The following is a 25,554-nucleotide window of genomic DNA, read 5'->3' on the forward strand; positions in this document are numbered from 1 at the left end:
CTTAATCATGTTGTTGGAAAAGATGCTAGTTATTATATATATTCATTGTGAGTGTTCATATTGTTGAGATGTTCATATTGTAAGAGATGGGATGGAGACATTAAGAAGTATATATAAAGAGAGAGAGAGAGAGAGAGAGAGAGAGAGAGAGAGAGAGAGTACATATAAATACACTTTGAGAGGCGATTCGATATCTAGATAGATAGACCGAGAGATTGGCATTTATGCTTTTGACAGTTCTGTATGAAACGGGAGTGTTTATATAACATAAATAGTTTGATACATATACTTTCTAACACATATTTTTTCGATGATGATTTTATCAAATGGTTCATATACATAAATGGACAATACCTTTTCTCGTTGTAATGATGAACACAGAAGACGGCAGTTATGAAAAACATGATGATCATTTATTTCTTCCATATGACCGGTCAATGGCTTTGCATCAAGGAATTCAAAGTTTCTTCTTTACATCTTCTTCTAAAGCCCTCTCGCTTCCAGACGGTGCCAAGGTTCGGTCTGAACCTCTCTGCGTCTCTGGTCGGACTCTCGTCTGAGTCTCCGACTCTCTGACTCTCTCTCTAACTAACTCTAACTTCGAACTCTTTCCTATATTGAGAAATCACATGTATGTCTGGCCAACGTGTCATCAACATGCGCGATTTGCACGTTTTTTAAACATTCTGATGACTAGGAAATTTCCCATTTCCCTTTGTTGTTTTACAAAGGAATTTAACCTACTTATCTAATTCATATAACCCATATTTTATTATTCATTCTACTTAACAATGTGCATAGTTTCAAGCCAAATTTGTATTTATTAAATATTTTATCAGAATCAATAATTTACTGGACATTCCATTTAAAACCTATTGTTCTTTAAAACCTATCTCCAGGGTTCGATTCCCGTTTTCTCTGATTTTATTTTCATTTACTAATTCTTTTTATTTTTACTTACGTGAAAAAGGGGACAAGCCTTTTTCATGTAACAATACAAATAAAATTATTCTTCAATTCTTTTATTTATCTCTGGTCAGTGAACACAGTTCTAAATCATGGGACTATTCATTATTAATGCGTGTCATCTGGCCAGTGCTTCTGTTCTGTATCAAGTTTAGTTCGGTTCTCATTCTTAAAAATTATACTTCCATCAATATGCAATAAAGGAAAACACGCTGAAAGGTTGACTAGCTGATGACCAGTTCATAGCGAAACAAGGATTGTAGAATCCATAACCGCACTCCTGAACCTGTCCGTCTTAAATCACCTGACATAGAGATATTCCAGGTGGTGAAAAGCTGAAATAAGCAGAGGTAGTGTTACTTGAAAGATTTTATTCTCCAAGACAGGTGTCCCACCAATGCCGGAGAAGTTACATACCATCGTTATTTGGAGTAAGGTAAGTTGATTAAAACATCTCCGTGCAAATTAACAGGATTTGATGTTACCAAATAATCATTCACCTGCATACTGACCAGGATCAATATTGCTTAACTTTGATGATCTGACGAGTCCCAATGTTTCAACTAGATACAGCCGTAATAAATGCTTAATTGTATCATGTTCATTAGTTTCCACACTAGTCATTATAAGTGATTCTCGTTGGCAATAATCAGTGCCGTTTCCCTGAAGTCAGATTTTCAGCATTCTCCACGTCTTTCGATAACAATTGCAAATCATTTTCTGTTATCACAGCAGACATTTACAATCAATTTCTCGCTAGTAACTCCCGATCTTCTCTTCAATTTGAGTCGCAATAAGTCTCCACAAGGTTCCATTACTCTCGCACCTTCCAGTTGGCGGTCTGATTAGTGCTCTCCCTTCTCGGTCTTTCCAACTTCCTTGATGTAACACAACGATGTTGTGTGGGTATTAGCCAAGGCTGGTGCCAGTGCATATATGTGCGCGTGTTTTCATTCTTCTTCTTCTTCTTCTTCTTCTTCTTCTTCTTCTTCTTCTTCTTCTTATTATTATTATTATTATTATTATTATTATTAGCGGGACCTATGGAAATTCCACAGAGGACTCATTCATATGTAATATATTGATGCTAGCATTCTGTAAATGTTCAGCGTAAATGGTGACGCTCTGATATTATTGTAGCTCTTTTGTTAAAACTGCAAAAGTATCCATTTAAGCTAACAGGGACGCCTGGTTTAGTCCAGTTGTAAAATAATCTTAAATATGATATTTTAATTCTTGTAGATTTCGTATGTATTATTATAGAGTTAATGTTCTATCGATTTTTATATATTATAAAGTTGCGATTTCAAAAACAAAAAAATATATTCATATGATTTGGGTGCATTAGCTTGAATTGAAACCGAGCCCAAAACTTATGAAAAAATATATGTATATATACATAACTTGAGTTCCTTCAGCAATAATCGAAACTGAAGCCAAAAATTATGAACATTTCCTAGTAAAATTAATTATTACAAGTGATCGAAGTCCATGACAATTAAACGACTTGGGTGTAAGCGTGATACAGAAAATAAAATCACACACGCTATCGTATTAATATCTATTATGTTGGTGCAAAAATAATGTCGTTTTTCAACCTTCAACTATATATAAAAACGACATTATTTTGCACCAACCTCATAGATAAAATTATTTATAAAAAATTGATTGCTAGAGTGCCAGTAACTATAATCGAAACTGAAACCAAAACTTATAAAGAATTCTTGATAAGATTATTTATTAAAATATATAGATGACTTAAATACCATCAGCTATAATCGAAACTGAAACCAAAACTTATGAAGAATTCTTGGTAAAATTATTAATAAAAAATAGATTACTGGAGTGCCATCAGCTATAATCAAAACCGAAACCAAAACTTATGAAGAATTCTTGGTAAAATTATTTATGACAAGAAATGGAAGTCCATAGCAATTAAATGACTAATAATAATAATAATAATAATAATAATAATAATAATAATAATAGTAGTAGCAGTAGTAGTAGTAGTAGTAGTGGTGGTGGTGGTGGTGGTGGTGGTGGTGGTGGTGATGGTGGTGGTGATTGTCGTGATTATGAGTGTTATTTCGTATGAGGCAAACGGCACTCTAATGTAATTCAACTTTAGAATATCTCTTAACCTAGAGCTTGTGTTAAATTCTTGGTGAAAGAACCTAAAAAACAATGATATAAGATACCTAAACGACATTGTCTACACCCTCCAATTCGAATTATCGGGACGTAACTGATTAGAAGAGGGCTGGAGAATACAACTGTGCTACAAGTGAGAAAATAACAACGATCCCCTTGAGTGTAACAATTTGAAACATGCAAATAATGTAAATCGTGAATTAAATATATATACTAGCATTGCCCAATTGTAACATACGCTTAATTATGATATTTTAATTCATGTATATTTCCTATTTATTGTTACGGTAGCGCCCCCTGGATACGGCATTAAAAATTAGTAACAAAACACAGTACAGGATATAATACGCATGTATATAATCAAATAACACCATAATACCGTAACCATGGACCGGAAAAATATCGTATTCCACATCGTAACCTGAAAAACCCATATCCTAGGGCCACTGTATCCCGAAGTTCTAGGGTATTTAGCCAATCCTATATTTATTATCATATTGTATTATATATAGTAATGCTGTTGCATAGAGGTATATATTGGGGACATATACAACGGGGACATATATAACGGGACTCATAATACACGAATAACGATGATAATGAGGGAGACACTTAAATCTGACTGCGATATATGATGCAGCAGTTCTTAACACAGAGGAGGGGAGATACTTCACTTACGATGGTGGAGGGGAGGACAAATAATACTTTGAAGGGTTGTACAAAGTTGTTTTCCTCCGTTCACTTCTAAGGGGCTCTGCTATCCCACTGACTATCACCGTGTATAATCTGCCCTGAATCTCTGATCCTCATCCACTGTCTAACTTCGAACCTTTAGATTTCTATATTGAGAAATCTCCTTTGTTTATGACGTCAGAAGTGTGTTTACCAACGTGACTACTTCACGTGGATTTACAAATGATTGTCCAAACACACTTTTGGCAAACAAAGAATCCTCAATCTAATTCTAACCTATTTTTAAACAATATATTTTAACTCGCATTGTGCATTCATTTAATCGACATATTTAATATCCAGATTTCTAAAAGGATGGACAATCGACTCTTTTTTCCGACATAAACAATATTTAACGATTTCTAATAGAATTAATAATAGACTTAATTTCTAACATTCCATTCTCCATTATCTTTAACACTTGCATACAGGGTTCGATTCTAGCCTTATCCTAATATCATTTTCACTTATCTAGTATGTCTTCTTACATGAGAAGGGAGCAGCCCATCCATCAAAAGTCTCCTGTGGTGTGCGTCCTTTCAAATACAAAAGCCGGACCACCGCTCGACATTCAACAGGCTCCATTTCACACCTAATTCAGTTCAAACACCTGTAAAACAGAAACCACAATTAGTTCAGAGCTGTAATTTGCCATATAAACCGTAGAGATATAACTCATTGCGCATGCAAAATTTCAGCTAGATCAAACAACTGGAAGTGGGCCAAGGGAATTACTAATTGCACACTCCTCGTAAAAAAACGAAATGGTACCTAACTTTTTCCTCGTGGGAAGGCAAGTAAATAGGGGCAGCAATCTTTTTTATTGTAAAAATCTTAGATATTACAGTAATTCGTGACATTTCTACTTTTTTTAATTTTGCGTTCATGGTTGTCTTTGAAAATTTGCTGTTGGAGATCCATGGATTTTTCTTTATTTTGATTCTTTACATGAAGTTCTGATGGATTAATAAATATTGTAATTCATTCAATTTTTATTTTTCTTGTCTTTAATTGCTCTGTCTAGTATACTGAGTTTATTATTATTTTGATAAGTTCTAACATAATGATATTTGTAATTATATATATATATATATATATATATATATACTTTTTATTTGTTTTACATAAATATTTTTATGTAAAACAAATAAAAAGTATATATATATATATATATATACTTTTTATTTGTTTTACATAAAAATATTTATGTAAAACAAATAAAAAGTATATATATATATATATATATATATATATATATATATATATACTTTTTATTTGTTTTACATAAATATTTTTATGTCGCTATCTATTCATGAGAATATTTTGGTCAACCAGTCACAAGTAACTAGAGACCTCTTCAAGCGATATTGCTTATACAAAAGTACAGTCCATACTCTTGTATAAAAATATTGTGTTGAAGAGGTCTCTAGACACTTGTAACTGGCTGACTGAAACATGCTCATAAATGCGTAGCGACATATAAATTATTATGTAAAACAAATAAAAAGTATATCTTACAGTGCTCGGGCCGTTCTTTTATGGGTCTTAAGCCGGTTAAAATTGTCTTGAAGGGGTCAAAAATGGGTCAAGATTAGAAGAAATTGTTAAACATTGTGTACAGGTCATCTTAATTTATTTTAAATTTTTCATTTTTAATCTGTTTGTATGCGTGTCATGTTGGTATAATGGTAACGTCCCCAGCTTTGAATGCTACACTTTCTTTTTCGATTCTACCTGATGGCACCTATATACTTTTTTTCACTTTTGAAATCACGACTCTATTAGTCCTCGCGCGAAAGAGCAGGACACAAAATGTTTTAAATAATAATAATAGAATAACAATAACAAAGACTTTCGCTGGCGAGGACTACTATTGATCGTAACTAGTTATATAGTCCTTTTGAAATTTTCATCTCTATTTTTACCGTTATCTACTGAATATTTATTAATGAAACCTATATGAAATATGTTCCTTATTAAATTTTAAAGATTCTGAAAGAAGGTTTAAAAAATTTAATCTAAAAAAAGTTATTTTAAAGTTTTTGTTAAAAAAAAATTCAGATTTTCTTATTATTCAGACCTGTATTCCAAAGAGGGGTTGCAAAAATGAGTTGGGCTGTGAAGAGAAATACAAACTGAAACAGAGAGAATATTCAGACCTGTAATAATACAAAGAAGGGGGTTGCAAAAATGAGTTGTGGTGTGAGGAGAAATGCAAACTGAAATAGAGAGATAGAGTTTTAAAATTTAATCTTAAAAGATAGGATACAAGTTAGAAAAGCATTTCATCCAAGGCATGAAATTTGTTAAACAAAATGTTTTTACTATAGGTTTTCAAAATAAAGGTACAAGATTCAATTTGAAAATTATTTATCTTCAAAGTGCACTTTTATAAATTTTACAAAGTAAGGTATAAAAATTTAATTTAAATTGAATCAAAAAATTACCTTGGATTTATTTTATGTAATGTACATTTTGTTGCAATTTATAAAAATTAGCTTTCATCTAGCAATTAATGATATAGATATAAAATTTGGAGATGTGCCAAGAAGATGAGTCAAAGTTTTTCAAAAGACTGATTACACAAGATGAAACCTGGGTCCATCACTATGATCCAGAGACCAAAGCCCAGTCAATGCAGTGGAAGCACTTGGACGCACCACCTCCAAAGAAGGCAAGAGTGCAGCCCTCCGCTGGCAAGGTCATGCTCACAGTCTTCGGGGACCAGCACGGAGTAGTGATGACAGATTTCCTGACAAAGGGTACCACAATTACAGGAGCCTATAATGCTTCATTTTTTAGGAAATTAAGGGAAGCTATGAAAATCAAGAGGCGGGGCAAGATCAGCAAGATCGGGCGTGTGGTTATGAAATCCTCTGCCATCCTCCCTACTCTCCTGACCTTGCACCCTCTGACTTTCACCTCTTTCCAGCCATGAAGTTGTTTTTGAAAGGAAAGCGTTTCCCAGATAATGCAGCCTTGATTTCTGAAGTCACGTCGTGGTTGGAGGACCAACAAGGGGTGTTCTACAAAAACGGTCTCCAGAGCTGCATCAAACGATGGGAGAAATGCATAACTGTGGGTGGTTCCTATTTAGAGAAAGACTAATAACTGTGCTTGTTTCGTTGCTCTACTGCTATGGGAAGTTGGTCAGGGGCATTACTTATTGCACGCCCCTCGTATGTGGGTACAATACACTTCCCAAAAACGACTTTCTGGATTAGAACAAATTTCTCCTACACTAATCGAGAACAAAAGAAATATTGCAGTTTGCTCCTTGCCAAAAACGCTGAAGGGATTTGCATTATGTTCTCCCCCTCTCTTTCTACCTCTTTCTCTCTCCATATATTTATATTTCTCTCTCTCTCCCCTCTCTTTCTCCATACATTTATATATTTTTGTTGCGTTTCATAGCAATTTCAAAATTAAAAAAGTATTGACCTGCAATAAAGCGATACACAGGGTTTATATATATATATATATATATATATATATATATATATATATATATATATATATATATATAGTGTGTGTGTGTGTGTGTCCACAAAGACTGGCTACATTATGTAGCCAGACTTAGTGGAAGCATCCTCTAGATTATGTAGCCAGACTTTTTGGGCACCCTGTATATATATATATATATATATATATATATATATATATATATATATATATATATATATATAGTCATCCACATACAGTACTGTTTCGCTGTTTCACAGCTCATCAGATATAACCCCTCTTATATATATATATATATATATATATATATATATATATATATATATCTTCCACCAGACTATCCATTCATGTGTAATCACCTTTTTCTTTACCATATTCCCTGTGCTTAACTTATTTTGTTTTCAAGTAAGATCTTTGACTTACTTGTTGTTTCATCAAATACTTCTGCATGCAAAATCCGATCTCGCATTTTGCTAATTCCTACCCTCTGATGAGAAGGAGAGTATTTCTTCGAAACTCCGCGGATTAAGGACTATCCATTTATCTAGTGTTTCCTTATGTTTTTAACATATTTTATTAACTGTTTGCTCATATATATATATATATATATATATATATATATATATATATATATATATATATATATATATATATATATATATATATATATATATATATATATATATATATATATGCGATTCGATTCTGTGCCTCATGGTCGCCTTACATGAGTGTCGGCTTGGACATCTTCACTAACGAACTTCTGGCACAGGTTCGAATTCTGTACGAATCTCACATTTCAATTTGTGACATTTTTTTTATTATATCCAGCCCTACGAACTAAACAAATAGGTTGTTTAATCATATTATCTGCTCAAACATTTTCTTCAACAAAGAAGGAACTTTATATATAACATTTTATTGGTAATAAATTTCCAATACTAAAAGCACGCATATATACATATATATATATATATATATATATATATATATATATATATGTATGTATGTGTGTGTCTGTGTGTGTGTATAAGTAAGAGAGAGGGGGAAGATCCATTTCACATTATTATATTTGTAATTATCCCTTTTACCCTGGAGCATTAATTTTAATTTACGTGCATTTACACTTCATTTATCTTTCTCCATTTCAGGATGTCCCCGTTCGCTCCTTTTGTTTCGGTCTTTTTCGTTTGTTTTCAATAATCAATAATAACACGGAATGTTTCCGTCCCACAGAAGATCCAAACTAACCTTTCGGATCACACGTGAACCGGTCGGACAACCAATCACAAAACAGGAACGTGGGTTTCCTAAAGAACGACAACTAATGCACTCTACTGGATGTGAATTACGAAAGAAAAGGGGTAAGAAAAAAGAAAGAAGACAAAACAACAAATATTTAAACACTTAGCAACGAACAGGGAACCCAACAACAAAACAATACGGCCATGTATAAATTCTACCGAACCATGTAAGTAAAATCCGACAAACTTATCCAACAATTTCCGCCATTTTTATGCTTAGAAGCATCTCTAAAAAAGGCTCTATCTTACAATTGTATTTAAGTTTATCTGTCGTCCTCATGTTTGAAATATCATTTTCGTTCGTTTCCCAGATTAAAGTTTGAAATAGCATTTTCGTCTTTTTCACAGATTAAAATTTGAAATACCATTTTGTCTGTTTCTCATACTTAAGTTTGAAATAACATTTTTGTCCGTTTCTCAGATTTAAGCTAGAAATAGCATTTTCGTCTGTTCTTCGGACTAAAGTTGGAAATAGTATTTCCGTATTTGTCACAGACTAACTTTTAAAATAGAATTTTCGTTCGTATCTCAGTTATAAATTTTAAATAGCATTTTTTTATATTCGACCATGCACCTCTATCAGACGCTCTGTCCGTTTGTCAGTACTTACCTGCTTCTTGTTCTATTTGTTATTAAAACACCATTTTTATGCGCGTCAATATAAGCCTTTGTCTGTCTGAAAGCTATGAGTTTAATAAGTTTAAGCTATCATTTTTGTGGGTGTATCCTTTTATAGCGTTTTAAATGGTACGTTTAATTAATAGCATTTGTAGATACGCTCATGCATTTCTATAAAAGGTGCTGTCTGTTGGTTTGTCCTACTTAAGTTTGAAATAGCATTCTTGTACGCCTATCACACTTAATGACTTGAAATCTTGTTTATTAGCATATTGACACTTATAAGTTATTTAATGCTATTAATATTATCTATGTTATTAATTTCTTGTTGTAATAGAATTGTTTTAATTTTACTATTCGGAAATAATGTTATATCTAATTTAAAGATTCTTTCATATCAATAAATTGTTTAATGACATATTAATTATTGTAGAGTATGTCAAATTAATGTCATATTAATCATATTAAGTTATTAAAGGTGAAATATTTTTAGTCCAATAACATATCAACTATTGTAATTTATTTCATGTCAAACATTTTGATTGACAATGTACCATCTATTATAATTTATTTCATGTAAAAGATTTGGATTAATAACGTTTCGCCTATTGTGATTTATTTCATGTACAACATTTTGATTGATAATGTATCATTTGTTGTAATTTATTTCATGTTAAACATTTTGATTGATAACATATCATCTATTGTAATTTATTTAATATCAATCATTTTGTTCGATAACGTTTCATTTATTGTAATTTACTTCATATCAAACATTTTGATTGATAATGTATCATCTATTGTAATATATTTAATGCCAAACATTTTGATTTATAACGTATTATCTATTGTAATTTATTTCATGTCAAACATTTTGTTTGATAACGTTTCAGTTATTGTAATTTATTTCATGTCAAACATTTTGATTGATAATGTATCACCTATTGTAATTGATTTCATGTCAAACATTTCGATTTATAACGTAGCATATGTTGTAATTTATTTCATGTCAAACATTTTGATTTATAACGTATCATATGTTTTAATTTATTACATGTCAGGAATTTTGTTTGATAATGTATCAACTATTATAAGTGTTTTTACGCCAAACACTTTATAATGATAACTTACAATAGTTGATAGATTAGAAAACAAAATGTTTGACATGATATGATTCACAATATTCGGTACGTTGTCAAATAAAATATTAGACATGAATAACTTACAATAGTTAATACGTTATCAAATAAAATGTTTGACATCAATAACTTACAATAGTTTATACGTTATTAAAAACATGTTTGACGAAAAATAATTTGCACGGAACTTTTTGTTTGATAACTTATCAACTATTGTAAGTTTTCTTACGCCAAACATGTTCTTGATAACGTATAATCTATTGTATATTATTTTGGTCAAAGATATTGTTTAAGTATCGTCTATTGTATATTATTGCATGTCAAACATTATATTTGATAACGTAACAACTAGTACGAGTTATTACATGTCAAACATTTTAAAATAACTAACCGAATATTGTAAATTATATTATGTCAAACATTTTGCTTGATAACGTATCAACTATTGTAAGTTCTTTTATTTCAAGCATTTTACTTGATAGCATATCATCTATTATAAGTTATTTTTTGTCAAACATTTTGTTTGATAATGTATTAACTATTTTAAGTTAATTTATGTCAAACATTTTAATTGATAACGTATAAACTATTGTATGGTTATTCACGTCAAACATTTTGTTTGATAACGTATCAACTATTTTATGTAAAGTACAAATATTTTTAGTTTATTGTCGGTTATTTAATGTCAAAACTTTTTAAATATATATATTATTTGTAAACTAATAGTTTGAAGTTTCGTTAACATATCTTAAAATACAATATATGTCAATTAATTATATATCCTTGTTTTGATATTGATATCAAATACACGCAAGTTATTTACATTATACCATCATATATCCATGGTAAAATAGTATAAAGTTTTCTTAACTAGTTTAAGTGTACACAATATTTAAATTCTTCATATCTATTATTTTTATATTCAATCTATATTTATTTTAGTGTGGATTGTCTGTTTTGCGATATATTAAACATTTCGTGCCATCTAATACAGATGCTCACACTGTCACATCTAATACAGATGCCATCTAATACAGATGCTCACACTGTTAATACTGTCAACGATTAATGGTATAGTTTAAGAAAAATATGACTTCATATTTTTCCATCGATATTAACGCATATTTGAACACAATACATTCAATAGAATTTAAACTTGGCATGATCGATTATATAATCTGAGCAGGTATTTAAATATAGCACTTTTCTTCTAATTTGATCTCGAACGCCAAGTTCACAAATCTATCGACTGTGCAATCCAGAGAAGCCTGTCGCACTTATGCTGTCATCTTATATGAAATATAGAAAATAAAATAAACTCCGATAGCTTAAGTCAAATTTTTAAATTCAGAGTTACCTAAATGACGTTACTACGACGTTACTTAAACGTTGTAAAAAACGTAAACGTAACAAAGATATAAAAACGTAGTTTCACAAATAAATTTTTATACTGAAACACTTTTGTTCCAACACGATTTCTATAAATACTATTTATTCAAAGGAAATCTATATTTAAAAACTAACCTCATTTACATATTACATTAAAGAAAATCTATTTTAATAATTATCTCCATGTTATTAATTTTTTGTTGTAATAGAATTGTTTTAATTGTTCTATCTGGAAATACTATTTAAATCTGATGTAATTAATTTATTTTAAATTTAATTTATATATAATTACATATTTTTACGTTATTATTGTTCGACACCAGTTGCGTTTAAACAGAAAGTAAGTTTATCTATTTAAGCGATGATAGTTATTTCCCCTTTAAGCTATTAGAGTTATTTCCGGTTCGAGTTTCATAAAGACAGATGGGCGTATTTTATGCTTCCATAAATCCAACATGTGATCCACTTTCAGGAAAATCGTAACAAGTTAGAACACGCGGTGTATCTTAAATAATATAGGACTAAACTTTCCGGCCGTCAATATGTTTCAACCTTGCAATGCCGGGTATATATATATATATATATATATATATATATATATATATATATATATATATATATATATATATATGTAAAGTTATGAAAATAAGTTGCAATTAAGCTACACAGAACCTTACACGTTTAATCCCAAATTTAGCCTGACGATTTCTTATAGCGATGAAACGCGGAAGATATTGTTTAGCTTAATTGCAATATATTTTCATGTTTATTAAAGAGTGCTCGATAAATGGACTAAGCGTGTTTATAGTATGTTTATTTATACAAACATTATTAGCTACATATGTGCATACATGTTTCCGTAGTGATCTCTGGTCGGAGATTCTATGTCATCAGGGTAACAGATCGAAAGTCATTCTAATATCCCTAGTCTAATAACAAATTTTTATATAAGAAAAGGTTTTTTATTTAGATTTTGCCAGAAGGAAAAAGAAGAGGAACAACTAATGTACTATAAATGGGAGAGGAGGGAAAGGGGAAGAGGTAAAATATGCGGAGAGAGAGAGAGAGAGAGAGAGTAAACTCATTCTAGCGTAGAGATAAGAGATTAGAGTTGGTGTATTTATTTTCACTTGTTATTGCTCGTTAGTCAAAGTTGTTTATTTGTGTGGATCAGCTTTCATATTCAAATAGCCCACATAAATAAATGTAAGTATGCTTAGGATAATGTTTGGCATCAAAGAAAGGCAAACATCTGGATCCAGAAAAGCAAACATATGGATCCGCCAACAAACAAAAGTTATTGATATCAATACTGCCATCAAGACATCCAAACGCAGATGTGCATGGCACGTAGCCAGATAACATGATAACAGGTGGTCCATCAGGACAACGGAATGGACACCTCGTGGACATAAGAGGCCAAAGGGAAGGCCAAGAACGAGGTGGAGGGAGGACCTGATACAACACATGGGTCCCACATGACAGCTGATAGCTCGGGACAGAGATAGATGGCTGAGGTTCAGGGAGGGGGTTTATCACTGAGTGATAAAACCCTTATTGATAATGATTGATGCCTATGTATGCTCACCCACATCTGTGTACCCTCACACACATACGGGTGAGTCAGTGCTAAAATCAACAACATATACACACACGTCGATTTAGTCTATATGGATAGCTAAAATCCATAACTCCTCACACACACACACACACACACACCGAAGTCGATCTAGTCTATAGAGAATTGTAATTACCGAAAGTGAATTCTTTAATTGGTTTTCGTTCGCTAATATTGTTTGAATACTCATTATTATTTATCAGAAGCTATCGTTTCTTCTAAATGCGTATTCAATACATGTTCAACAAACAATTTAAACAAAGCATTTTAAATATCTATAAACAAATAATTCTTATATTCGTATATAAATATACACTTAACAATTGTTCATGTTACTATTTCATTAATTAAATAACCATTTCTTTAGATTAACCTGTTTATATATATATATATATATATATATATATATATAAAAACAGGTTAAAATAAAACTATATATATATAGTTTAAGATATAATTATCCACTGACACATGTTTTGTCGTCTACGACTCATCGGAGGGGCTGAATCTAGCGAGATTCGAAATTGGGACCCGATGGCAAGAAGCGTGAACCGCTACCACTAGGCTATCTCGCGTGACTGTTGACTATATCGCGATTTACGTAGATGTTATTTATTTGCTTTTGTTTTTAGATACTTTTTGAACAAATTAAATTATTTATACCTAAATGTGAGTTGAGAATAATTTTCCTTTTGATCAATTTGGTACCCAACGTGTATTGTTTAAGATATAATTATCCACTGACACGTGTTTCGTCGTTTACGACTCATCAGAGTGGCCGAATCTAGCGAGATTCGAAATCGGGACCCCATGGTAGCTACGTAAATTACAATATATTCAACAGTCGCATGAGATAGCATAGTGGTAGAAGTTTACGCTTCTTGGAGATGGTCTGTGAAGATGTTGATAAACTTCTTTTTACCAGCAAAGCCAGTCACACCATCCTTATGGGTGATTTCAATGCTAAGGTTGGAATAGAAAATACATTTCAATCAAGTTATGGAACAAGGAACAGCAGAGATGACACCCTCGTTAACTTTGCAGAACACCACCAGTTAAAGATCATGAACTTGTTCTTTAAGAAAAAACAAACAAACAGACGCTAGACTTAGATATCCTCTAATGGCACTACAAAGAAGGAAATTGACTTTTTCCTTATCAACACGCCACACACTGTGTTATGTTTCTGCCATAAACAAGTTAAACACAGGGTGTGACTACCGAATGTAATGATCAAAATGTCTCTTACCATAGACACCCAGCTAGAGAGGACAAAGGTTATCAAGCGACCCAAGAAACCAAACGCTCAGGGTCTAGCAGTTCCAGCTGCTACTATCCAACAGATTTGAGGCGTTAGCAACATCAGAAGATCCTAACACTGACTATAAAAAGTGATATTATAGATCAGCCGGGCCGCAATGGAAACAGCTGGTTAATACAAACCACAGACACCAGACAAACTGTCTACAATTACAAAACAGCTTAGAGAGAAACGACAGCATAAAAAGAGGTGATACAAATGTACAGAACATCGAGTACATTGAGATATGCAAGACTCTGAGACACAGAATGGCGAAACAAATTTCAAACTTAAATGAACAAGAAATACTAGGCAGCGTCTCGGCAGAAACAACATCACCTATCTCAAAGAAAATGGCACTCTCATCCATGGCCTAGACAGTGTTGTTTCAAGGTGTGAGAATATCTATGCTAACCTCTATGCCACCAGAAAACAAGGACATCCTCCAACCTTTCATGCACTGGACAAATCTGAGGAACATCCTCCATCCATCCTGCGATCGGAAGTGAGAGCAGCTATTAAGAGACTGAAGTTAAGCAAGGCGGCAGGAGAGGATGGTGTTACTGCAGAAGTACTACAGAGCGATGATGAACCTATTGTTGAGATGTTTACAAGAGTGTTTAATAAATTCCTCTCCAGTGGAACAGTTCCAAATAAATGGAGGAACGCATCATTGGTCATCATTCATAAAAAAGGAAACGCTGCAGATATTAAGAACTATCGGCCAATCAGCCTTCTGCCAGTGAAATACAAAGTATTTTCACAAGTTTTGCTAAGACATATGCTACGGACACTAGAGTCACCAACCGCGAGAACAAGTACGTTTCAGAGCAGGTTACTTCACCACCGACAATATCCAGGCTGTCAATCAACTGCCAGAGAAAGCCAATGAATACAAGATCCCATTGTGTTTTGCCTTTGTGGATTATGAAAAGGCTTTCGACTCTATAGAGTTTTATCGACTGTTCATTGCCCTTGAGAACCAAGCAGTCAACTCTACATACATCACCTTTATGAAAGACCTGTACAGTGGGCTACCCGAGGCTACCGAGAGTACAGGCCAATGAACATGAGTGTGACGTCATTAACAGATCCACATGTAGGTATATGATCAAAGCTAAATTGTCCCTATCAGCAGCAGTTTCATCAACAGAGTTTTCAGTTTGCTGTCCAACATGGTTTATTCGTGCGTTGTTCCAAATTGCCGGAGAAATTGCAGGGAAATTATCCAAAAGGTCCCAAAGTATATATATTTTCTTTTACTAAAGAGAAGGAGCAAGTCTTTTACTAAAGAGAATGAGCAAGTCTCAATTTGGATAAGTGCCATTAGAAGGAACATTTTTATTCCAACCAAATATAGTAAAGTAAATAATGTTATTTTTTAATAATTACGAGGGGCGTGCAATAAGTAATGCCCCTGATCCACTTCCAGTTGTCTGATCTAGCTGAAATTTTGTATGTGCAGTGATTTATATCTCTATGGGTTATGTGGCAAATTACAGCTCTGAACTAATTGTGGTTTCTGTTTTACAGGTGTTTGAACTGAGTCAGGTGTGAAATGGAGCCTGTTGAATATCGAGCAGTGATCCGGTTTTTGTATTTGAAAGGACGCACACCACATTGATGAAATGAAAGAAACTTATGGTGATAATGCCCCATCATATGACCTTGTAAAACGCTGGCATCGTGAATTCAAACATGGCCGGAAGTCTGTGGAAACAGCTCTCAGACCTGGTCGCCCCCTTCTGCTATTGATGAGGCATCTGTCCGTCAAGTTGAGGCTGCCATTTTGGAAGATCGGCGCATTACTATTCGCCAAATAGCTCAAGATGTCAAGATTAGTACAGAGTCTGTGGAAACTATCATTCATGACCATTTGCATATGCCAGATGGATTCCCAGGTTGCTCACACCATTCCAGAAGCGAGAACGCGTCGAGTGCTCGAAGATGAATTTGGAGATGTGCCAAGAAGATGAGTCAAAGTTTTTCAAAAGACTGATTACACAGGATGAAACCTGGGTCCATCACTATGATCCAGAGACCAGTCAATGCAGTGGAGCACTTGGACTCACCACCTCCGCTTACAAGGTTATACTCACAGTCTTCTAGGATCAGGACGGAGTAGTGATGACAGATTTTCTGGCAAAGGGTACCACAATTACAGGAGCCTATTATGCTTCACTTTTGAGGAAATTAAGGGAAGTTATCAAAATTAAGAGGCGGGGCAAGATCAGCAAAGGTACCCTCCTCCTGCAGGACAATGCTCCGGTCCACAACTCGCATGTCTCCAGATCAGAAGCACGGGTGTGTGGTTATGAAATCCTCCCGCATTCTCCCTACTCTCCTGACCTTGCACCCTCTGACTTCTTCCCAGCCATGAAGTTGTTTTTGAAAGGAAAGCGTTTCCCAGATGATGCAGCCTTGATTTCTGAAGTCATGTCGTGGTTGGGGGACCAACCTAGGGTGTTCTACAAAAACGGTCTCCAGAGCTGCATTATGGGGGAAATGCATAACTGTGGGTGGTTCCTATGTAGAGAAAGACTAATAACTGTGCCAAGTTTCGTTGCTCTACTCCTATGGGAAGTGGGTCAGGGGCATTACTTATTGCACGCCCCTCGTAACGCGTATTTAATTTTAATTGCATTCAAGTACTATCAAAACGTTTGATAACATTGCTAATATAAATTAAAGAAACAATACTATTTATTGCTAATACAGCAAATATTATGTTGATATTTTTAACTGTTTATTTTCTTATAAGGCTAAAAAAATGTCTATCAGGAAGGTTGAAAATTTAATTTATTTTGTTTTGGTTTTTAAAATTGTAAACAAATAATTTTACATTATATACATTTAACTTAATTGTTATACATTATACGTTATACATTAAACTTAGTTGTTTCTTTTTAGAATTATAAACAAATAGTTTTTACATGAGAATATTTTTCAATATATTCTCTTAATAATAATGTCGTTAAAGTTAGCTTTAATTAAATGTTCGATAGGAACTAAAAAAAAGAAAGGGTAAATTAAATTTTAGTTAAAATAACAAATATTAAAAAATTAATTTAGTTGCCTCCCCACGAGGGCACAGTTAGACACAAGGTCGGTTTTTAATGTGGGAAAACCTAGCTCCCCAAAAAGGGGCACTCTGGATAAGAACAAAAATAAAATAGAAATTATCTCAGCCATGAATGATTTCTCCTCCACTGACCGAGGATAGTGTAGCATCAGAACAAATACTACACTGTGATCCCATATCGAAGATAAATGTTACCAAAGATAAGATAATTTACTAATGTTTCAACTGTGTCTTAAATTACGTTTTTCTTTACTTCAAAACAAAAGTGGTGTCACGTATATTAAAATGAAAACAAATATCGCATTTAAATTTTCCGCAAATAAATCAAAATGTTCAGTTGGTAGGCCCGACATTGGTGATATCTGTGCCAGCCTATCGCTGGACAGCTCCCATTTACGTGACAAGTCTGGCACACAGTTCACTCTCTGGGAAGCCCCAGTTCCCCAAAAGGGGAGCTTCCTCATTATGCCAGATTCGGCTTCTATTTTTGTGACCTTTGCTCTCACTAGCAAAGATTATTACATCGCCCGGTCGTTAGCACAATGATTAGATTTGATCAGTCTCTTAATACATTGTTTAAAGGACAACATTTAAATTCTTTTCTTTTAAATCGACAGAAGACGATTAATGTTTGTTTGTTTTTTTAAATTGATGAAATGTTAAAAAAAAAAAACGGAGACAATTAATGTGTCTTTTGTCAAAAAGAATTTTTGTAAAAAAAAGTGTCTTTGCTTTTTTAACATTTCATGATTTTTTTTAAACATTAATTGTTTCCTGTTCTTTTTATAGTCATTTAATTGTAAACTTTTTGTAAAACTTTAAATGTCTTTAATTTTTCGACAATTTTTTTCAGTTGGTGACATTTTCTCTCAGTCTGATGCACACTTTTGCACCAACATATTGGCCGTTAGAAAAACGTTGTCTTTTTTTTGTTTGTTTGTTTGTTTTTTCGTCGGCTACTATTGATTGTATATTATTTTCGAGAATTTTCTGAATTGTGTTTTGCCCAAATATTCTCTTACCGTCTGGAAGTGCTTGGCCTTGTGTGAGGGGTGTTTGCCATTTGAAGTCTCTCCTTAGCATGAACATCCGATGGGAAAATGACAATATTTTTGATGCTCCTACATCCAACTGGCCTTTGTGATGTAGGTAGATGGGGCCATACCTTAATCTCCTCTGTTACAGGTCTCTGTTTTTGGACTGGGTTCTTTTTTGTTTGTTAAAAACTGATCTAACAATATATGAGGATGCGATGCATGGCGATAACTCGATTCTACCACTGGTATTACTACCAAGTAGGATGTTTGCCCCGCTTACATTTAGTTGGTTGGAAGTAAAAGGTTATTTGAGCTCAGTTTCTTTATAACCAGTATCAAGTGATAAATAACCTGGACGAAGCTTTTGCTGTCTTCATTTTAATAGTAATTTACTCATGCTTTTTAGTATCATCCTTTGCCCATTTTCGAAAGTAATTGTTAGATTAGAATCCCTTAGTTCCTCTTTATGTGTTTTTAACTCCTCAAAAACTGATGTTTTCAGGAGCGAAACTTCTCATCCAGTACTGATCAGTGTAGCTATCGGTTTGCCTCTGGATTTTACTATACACTCCATTCCGGGGCCCTGGTTGGGGAGTTTGTTCCCTGAATTTCTCTATTTTCCCGATTTATCTTGACCAATTTACTTCTTTAGTTGGCCCATTTTGACCCACTTTCACTGCCTTCTGGGGTTTATCTTTTTCAGGGTCCCTCTTCGGGGACTTGATATGGTTGGATGCCCGCGTACTTGGCTCCTTATTGGGCTAACGTTGATTGAGTTTCAAGGATACTCTTGTCTTTCTTTTTCCTGGAGTGAAGTCCTTTACTTTTTTCTCCTGTAAACATTGGTAGTTTCGTTCTAGTCTATTATGGCGAGGCATGCCCATTAAACTTACTCCTTACAGCATGGGTCGATTTTCTGCTGTAGAATTCAGTTTTGTGTGCCCTAAGTCTAGTCTGGACCCCCTTGATGCCCCTTAACATTATTTGATTAGCTATCATTTAGAATAGCCTACTCTTTCATGTGGCCATTTCGATGTCGCTCATAGAGCCTATAGCTTTGTCTCTCAGCAGACAAAGACTCTGATAATGTTGTAGTATTTAATCTAATCAAATCCTCCTTGATAAAACGTTTATTTAAGGTATCTATGAAAAATTCAGCTAAGTGCACTTGAAAAGCTAAACTTTCCCTCATATCTGCGTCCCTATACGCTAACTTAGCAAGTTCGTTCATCCTACTTGCAAGGTCTGCAAGTACCTCTCCTCGATTTAATTCTTATTAGAGCCTTAGCGGCGTCGGTGGTATTTGTAGACTCGACGATTTGGGCCGTTACTTGATCGAGCAGATCCTTACTGATGCGATTCGGATGATCATCGAAATATTCTTCGATTATTTTTTATACTGTCTGAAAAGTCGTATGTCAGGTTTACTAGTCCTTGGTTTGTTAGCTGGTAGACTTGCTTTTTCTTTTTCAGAGCTGCTAGCCATGGCCATAAGTCGGGCGGTTTCCAAGTAAAGATTTGGATCTTCGATTCAACTGTGAGGGCTGTTAATTAAAGCTGTGTTAGAGATAGTCATTTTGTTTAATTATATTAATTTTGTTGCAGTCCAAGTTTAAACAAAACGCTCTATCCACAATATAATTTTTACAAATATTATAAAACTAATAAATTTGCAGAAGACACAAAAGAGCAGAGGAAATAATCACTTACCTTAGATTTTCTGGCCGCTGTTGTTTTCAGTCGTTTTATCTTCGTCTAGTGATTTTTTCTCTGGATATATCCTGGTCACGACACCATTGTTATACAATTGTTTATCGAGTAAAATTACTTGGTTTGTAATGGGGACGTTTCTTGAACTGTTGTTATGTCCTGGCACGATAACCAGCTCATTGGGGGAAAAATAAGTAATAGGCACATCGGCACATCTGCCAGTGGACTTCGTCTCCGGCCTTTTTAGTCCTCATTACTGACAGGATTTGATCGTCGTTGTTGACAGCATGGACCGCTTTCCTCGAATTGAATGCTTATATAAAAAATATGCTAACAAACGCTTTTTATTAAAAAAAAAAAAAATTATTCTGAACAAATGAAAGGAGCATTTTGATTTCGACCCGAAGCATGTCACCAATGGCGTCCACAGCCAAAAACTGTTATGTGTCCGTGTATTTCGGAGTCCCACCTTCAATTATGTACAAACAATTTCTCTATTTTAAAAAAGATAAAAAAAAAGATAAAAGACAAGACCAAAATAAAGAGAGAAAGATAACGAGACAGACGCATACACGCTAGGAAAACAACACGACTAAAGTATTATTTTGTTTTTCAATTCTGAGGAGAACAGCCACGTTTGACCTTTTACTGTAGACCTAAATACATAAACAATATCGGATCGCATTCGTCGCCAGTGCAACTGTTGAAGTGGCAGGCCCGACATTTTGGATATCTGCGAACAACCCGCCTTTGCACCCCCCCCAAGTATGTGACAAATCTGGCACAAGCTTCATTCTGCGAGAAGTCTCCAGCTCTCCAGAAAGGGAGCTTCCTCATTGTATCACACACACACACACACACACACACACACACACACACACACACACACATACATATATATATACACACTTAATTTAACTTAATGAATAAAAATTGGTACGATGGTATGACGTTATGGGAAAAAAGAAAAGAAGAACCTATAGCATTACAAAAATATCACTGTTTTGTCGTCATTTTCTTAAACATGATAAAATCAGCTTAATTTTCCTCAATCATATTATCATTCTAAAGAAGTCCCTCGAAAATTGCGACGAAGCGTTGATAGTTTTCTAATGCTATATATTTTATCTTGTTTTCTCGTTCTGGCCGTGTCGTCGTATTTCACATTGGCGATAGCCAAAAGTGGCGACACCGGTTTACAAGTATGAAAAAATAAAACAACCCAAACTCACAGAAGAAAACACAAACTCCTACGCATTATGTATAGATTACTTGTACTGTGTGTTTGTGTGTGTGTGTGTGTGTGTTTTTTGTGTGTGTGTGTTTTTTGTTTTGCGTGTGTTTTTTTTGTGTGTGTGTTTTTTGTTTTGTGTGTGTGTGTGTGTGTGCGTGTGTGTGTGTGTGTGTGTGTGACTTCATTTTTGCATATGTGTTATGCGGTTTGAGCTGCTACCAGCACGAGCGGCTCTGGTCATTTAAAGCAATCAAAAATATACTATCATTGTGAAAACTTTAAAAGTAGAGCTCACACAATGTAATAATGTTGATTAATTTACAACCGGAACTCGAACATGCTATACCATGAGTATAGTTTGTGTTGTTAACCATGTGGTGAGAGTTATACACAATAGCAATCGATTTTCAATGATGTGTATATAATAAATAGTTTATAATATGTATTCTTTCAGCATTACATAATCTACAAAAGAAGTTAATCGAGCGTAAAGCAGTAAAGGCTAGGCATTAAGCTTATCGATTTTATTTAATGTTACATGCATTGTTGTGTGTGTGTGTGTGTGTGCGTGTGTGTGTGTGTGATTAAAGATGTGAGGTTTCCTTTACATCAGTAATATCAACATAATAATCAACATCATTCTGTACATTCGTTTCGGTTATTTGTTATGCGGCATATCAGCGCATATTTGTGTTATTTGAAGACAAAAATCTAACTGATAGTAAATCTTTCGTGACGAAATCGGTTAAAAAGTGGCATGTCTTTATCAATCAGGTGTGGTTGGTTGATTTTCACATCAACTTCCACATCGCTATTTTCATCCGGCCTTATATTGAAGACGTATCACGGAATCATTAACTATATACAAAAGTGATTTACTTCACACACACACACACACACACACACACATATATATATAATTATTTTTTTACTATAATAATTAAATACCTACTGACACTAGTGTTTCATCCTTTCTGAAATCTTCAGTGCAGGGTGTCACGATTAACACCAGTCGACAGATTCGAACTTGGCAACACGAGCCATTTCTGGCTCGATTAGCAAAGACCGTATCCATTCGGCTACCATTAACTGCGTGAAATAACGTTGAATTTAAACATTTTAATTTTAAATGTTCTTTACGTAAGTCAGACAGCGATCTAATTGCTATACGATGGTCTCTGCATAAGAGCTAAATTGACTGACTTAATTCAACTGAAAGTGATCAACGATAAGAAACGAGTTCCTTAAAGGGGCTGTCATAATTACTTTTTACTATAATAATTAAATACCTACAGACACTAGTGTTTTATCCTTTCGTGAATCTTCAGTGTAGGGTGTCACGATTAACACCAGTCGACAGATTCGAACTCGACAACACGAGCCATCTCTGGCTCGATTAGCAATATATATATATATTAGACCTCTTCAAAATTGACCTTTTTCTTCAAACATATGGAAACTGATATTATTCCCATTCTCCAAGGTCTAAATTAGCTAAATACACCAGTTATTGTGATCTTGGACCTTGGCTATGCCTGCCTCAAGAGCCATGTAATTTTATTGTTGACGTTTTTCAAAGACGCTGCAAAATTTGGGATATTATGTCCTTATTTTCGTTGTAGCTTTCCAGAGGTTGATGCTATAGCATTGAAAGTGGTACCAAATGAAAGCTAATAAAATTTTCCTGCATATGGTAGTAAACACATGGACACATGTGTTAATTTTAATTAATTTTAATGCACAAACATATATATTTTTTATGCTTGGAAAGGATGCCATCATATAAATATAACTTTATCTCAAAAATGTTACTCTTAATGCATGTATATAATTTATTATCACTAAGTATGTTTTATCTCTTCATTTCAGATTGTAAGTTAAGATTTGTTAAGATTTGTGAACTGCTGACAGCATGGCATCTGGAAGACAACTACGCTGTGGGAAAGTGGTCAGCGATACAAGTGAACGGGATGAACCAACTGAAAAGAGAAGAAAGGTGGCAACTCCTGCCACAAGGTCATTCAGTGATGTGTATCTCATTGGGCAACCCAGCTCCAGCATCAGGGGTTCTCAACTTCCTACTAATCGCCAGGTGTTCCAGTATTTCCTGCATTTGAGGAATGATAATCCCAACAGTGACAATAGGTCTTTAGCCCATGATACAGTGGATGTCGTTTTGTCATTCTGGAATATGGCAAGGATTAAAACACTGACTAGACCAAATGCAGTCAACCGTTTCATGATCCTCCATGAAAAGTACAGGAAAATTGTTAAAAACAAGGGAAAAAATAACAAACCAGAGGAAGAGAAACGAGCTAACTTTCTGAAGGACTTAGACAAGTTATTTGATATTGGAGCAAAGGATGTTGTGGAGGAGATAAGAAGCAACAGGCTGCTCACAAAGGAGACCAAGGAAGAGGACGTCAATTTCTACTTGGACCAACAGATCACTCGCCTGGCACACATGTCAAGTCATGATAAGGTGTTTGAGAAGAAGTCTAGAGAGAAAAGCTTCCGAGAAGAAAGAGAAGAGAGAATGTTATCATCAGTGATTGCTGCAGCAGCAGAAGTTGGGAAAATTTCAAGTGATGAAGACAGTCAAGGCTCTGGTACTAGTGAGGGTTCAGAATACACTGAGACAACACCAAGCCGTTCATCAAAACCGAGTACGATAACCTTACACTTTCCACACTCAGTTATGACCAGTGAAGAGATTTTTAGCACTGCAGATCGGTTGTCACTCTCTGACAACCAGACTACAGCCATGGTGTCTGCAGTGTTGAAGGCAGGAGGCGCAGATCTTGATGACTTTGTTATATCAGCCTCTACTACAAGACGAAATAGGATAAACACTCGTCATAACTTGTGCCAAAGTTACATGAATAACTTCAAGGAAAGTCCGCCAGATTACTGCACACTACACTGGGATGGAAAACTTCTACGGGATGTTCTTGGTGAAAGATACCCAGTGGAAAGTCTTGCAGTGCTCGTCTCTGGTACTCCACAGTATGAAGAAGGGAAGCTGCCTGGTGTGCCCTTCATAGAAAGTTCCACAGGAATCCAACAGTGTAATGCTATATTGGAACTGATAGAAGCATGGGGTCTCACAGACAACATTGTAGGCTTGGTATTTGATACCACAGCAAGCAACAGTGGCATCAACAAGGGTGCAGCGAAGCTTATTGAAGAAAAACTAGGCAAAAAGCTATTCTACTTCGCTTGTCGCCATCACATATCAGAGGTAATAATTAGAAGTGTATGGGAGGCTGTGTTCAGCAAGGTCAAGAGTCCTGATAACCCAATGTTCAGCAATGTGAAAGAGAAGTGGGACAAGTTGGTTAAAGACTGCCCAAGAGTTCTGGGCCTAGTTGAACAAGACTTGAAACAGAAGAAGACAAGCACAATTGCAGTCTTATGCAATTTCCTTGAGGAAGCAAGTCTGAGGGCAGATTACAGAGAGGTGACAGAGCTGTGCCTGATCCTGCTTGTGAGGAACCTCCACGAGGTATCCACTAGGCCAAGCCAGGTGCCATTCACCAAGCCCGCTGGATGGCCAGGAACATTTACTGTATGAAGATGCTCATGTTTTCCAAGGAACTAAAATACAACACGGACACTATCTTCAGCTGGAGAGGATGAACAAGTTCCTGGCCTTATTCTACACCAGCCACTAGGTGACCACCACATCTGCAGCTGATGCACCTATCCATGACCTCCAGCTTATGAAGAACATGCTGCAATACAAGCAGTATGACTATGAACTGGCAACCTCTGTTCTCAAGAAAATGAACAACCACCGCTGGTATCTGACC

General features: G+C 34.6%; 1 protein-coding gene across 1 annotated transcript in view; it reads left to right on the plus strand.

The window, feature by feature from the left end:
- The first annotated feature begins 8,655 nt into the window (after window positions 1-8,655).
- Window positions 8,656-25,554, plus strand: part of LOC145291808 (transient receptor potential cation channel subfamily A member 1-like) — a 198,149-nt gene continuing 181,250 nt past the window's right edge. The window contains exon 1 of the mRNA XM_080137720.1: window positions 8,656-8,782. Within this exon, the coding sequence (XP_079993846.1) occupies window positions 8,760-8,782 (23 nt within the window). The 5' untranslated portion in view covers window positions 8,656-8,759. The remainder of the gene's footprint in view (window positions 8,783-25,554) is intronic.

The sequence above is a fragment of the Euprymna scolopes genome, chromosome 2, assembly GCF_053919585.1.
Source record: "Euprymna scolopes isolate OS-2025 chromosome 2, ASM5391958v1, whole genome shotgun sequence".
NCBI classification, from domain to species: domain Eukaryota; kingdom Metazoa; phylum Mollusca; class Cephalopoda; order Sepiida; family Sepiolidae; genus Euprymna; species Euprymna scolopes.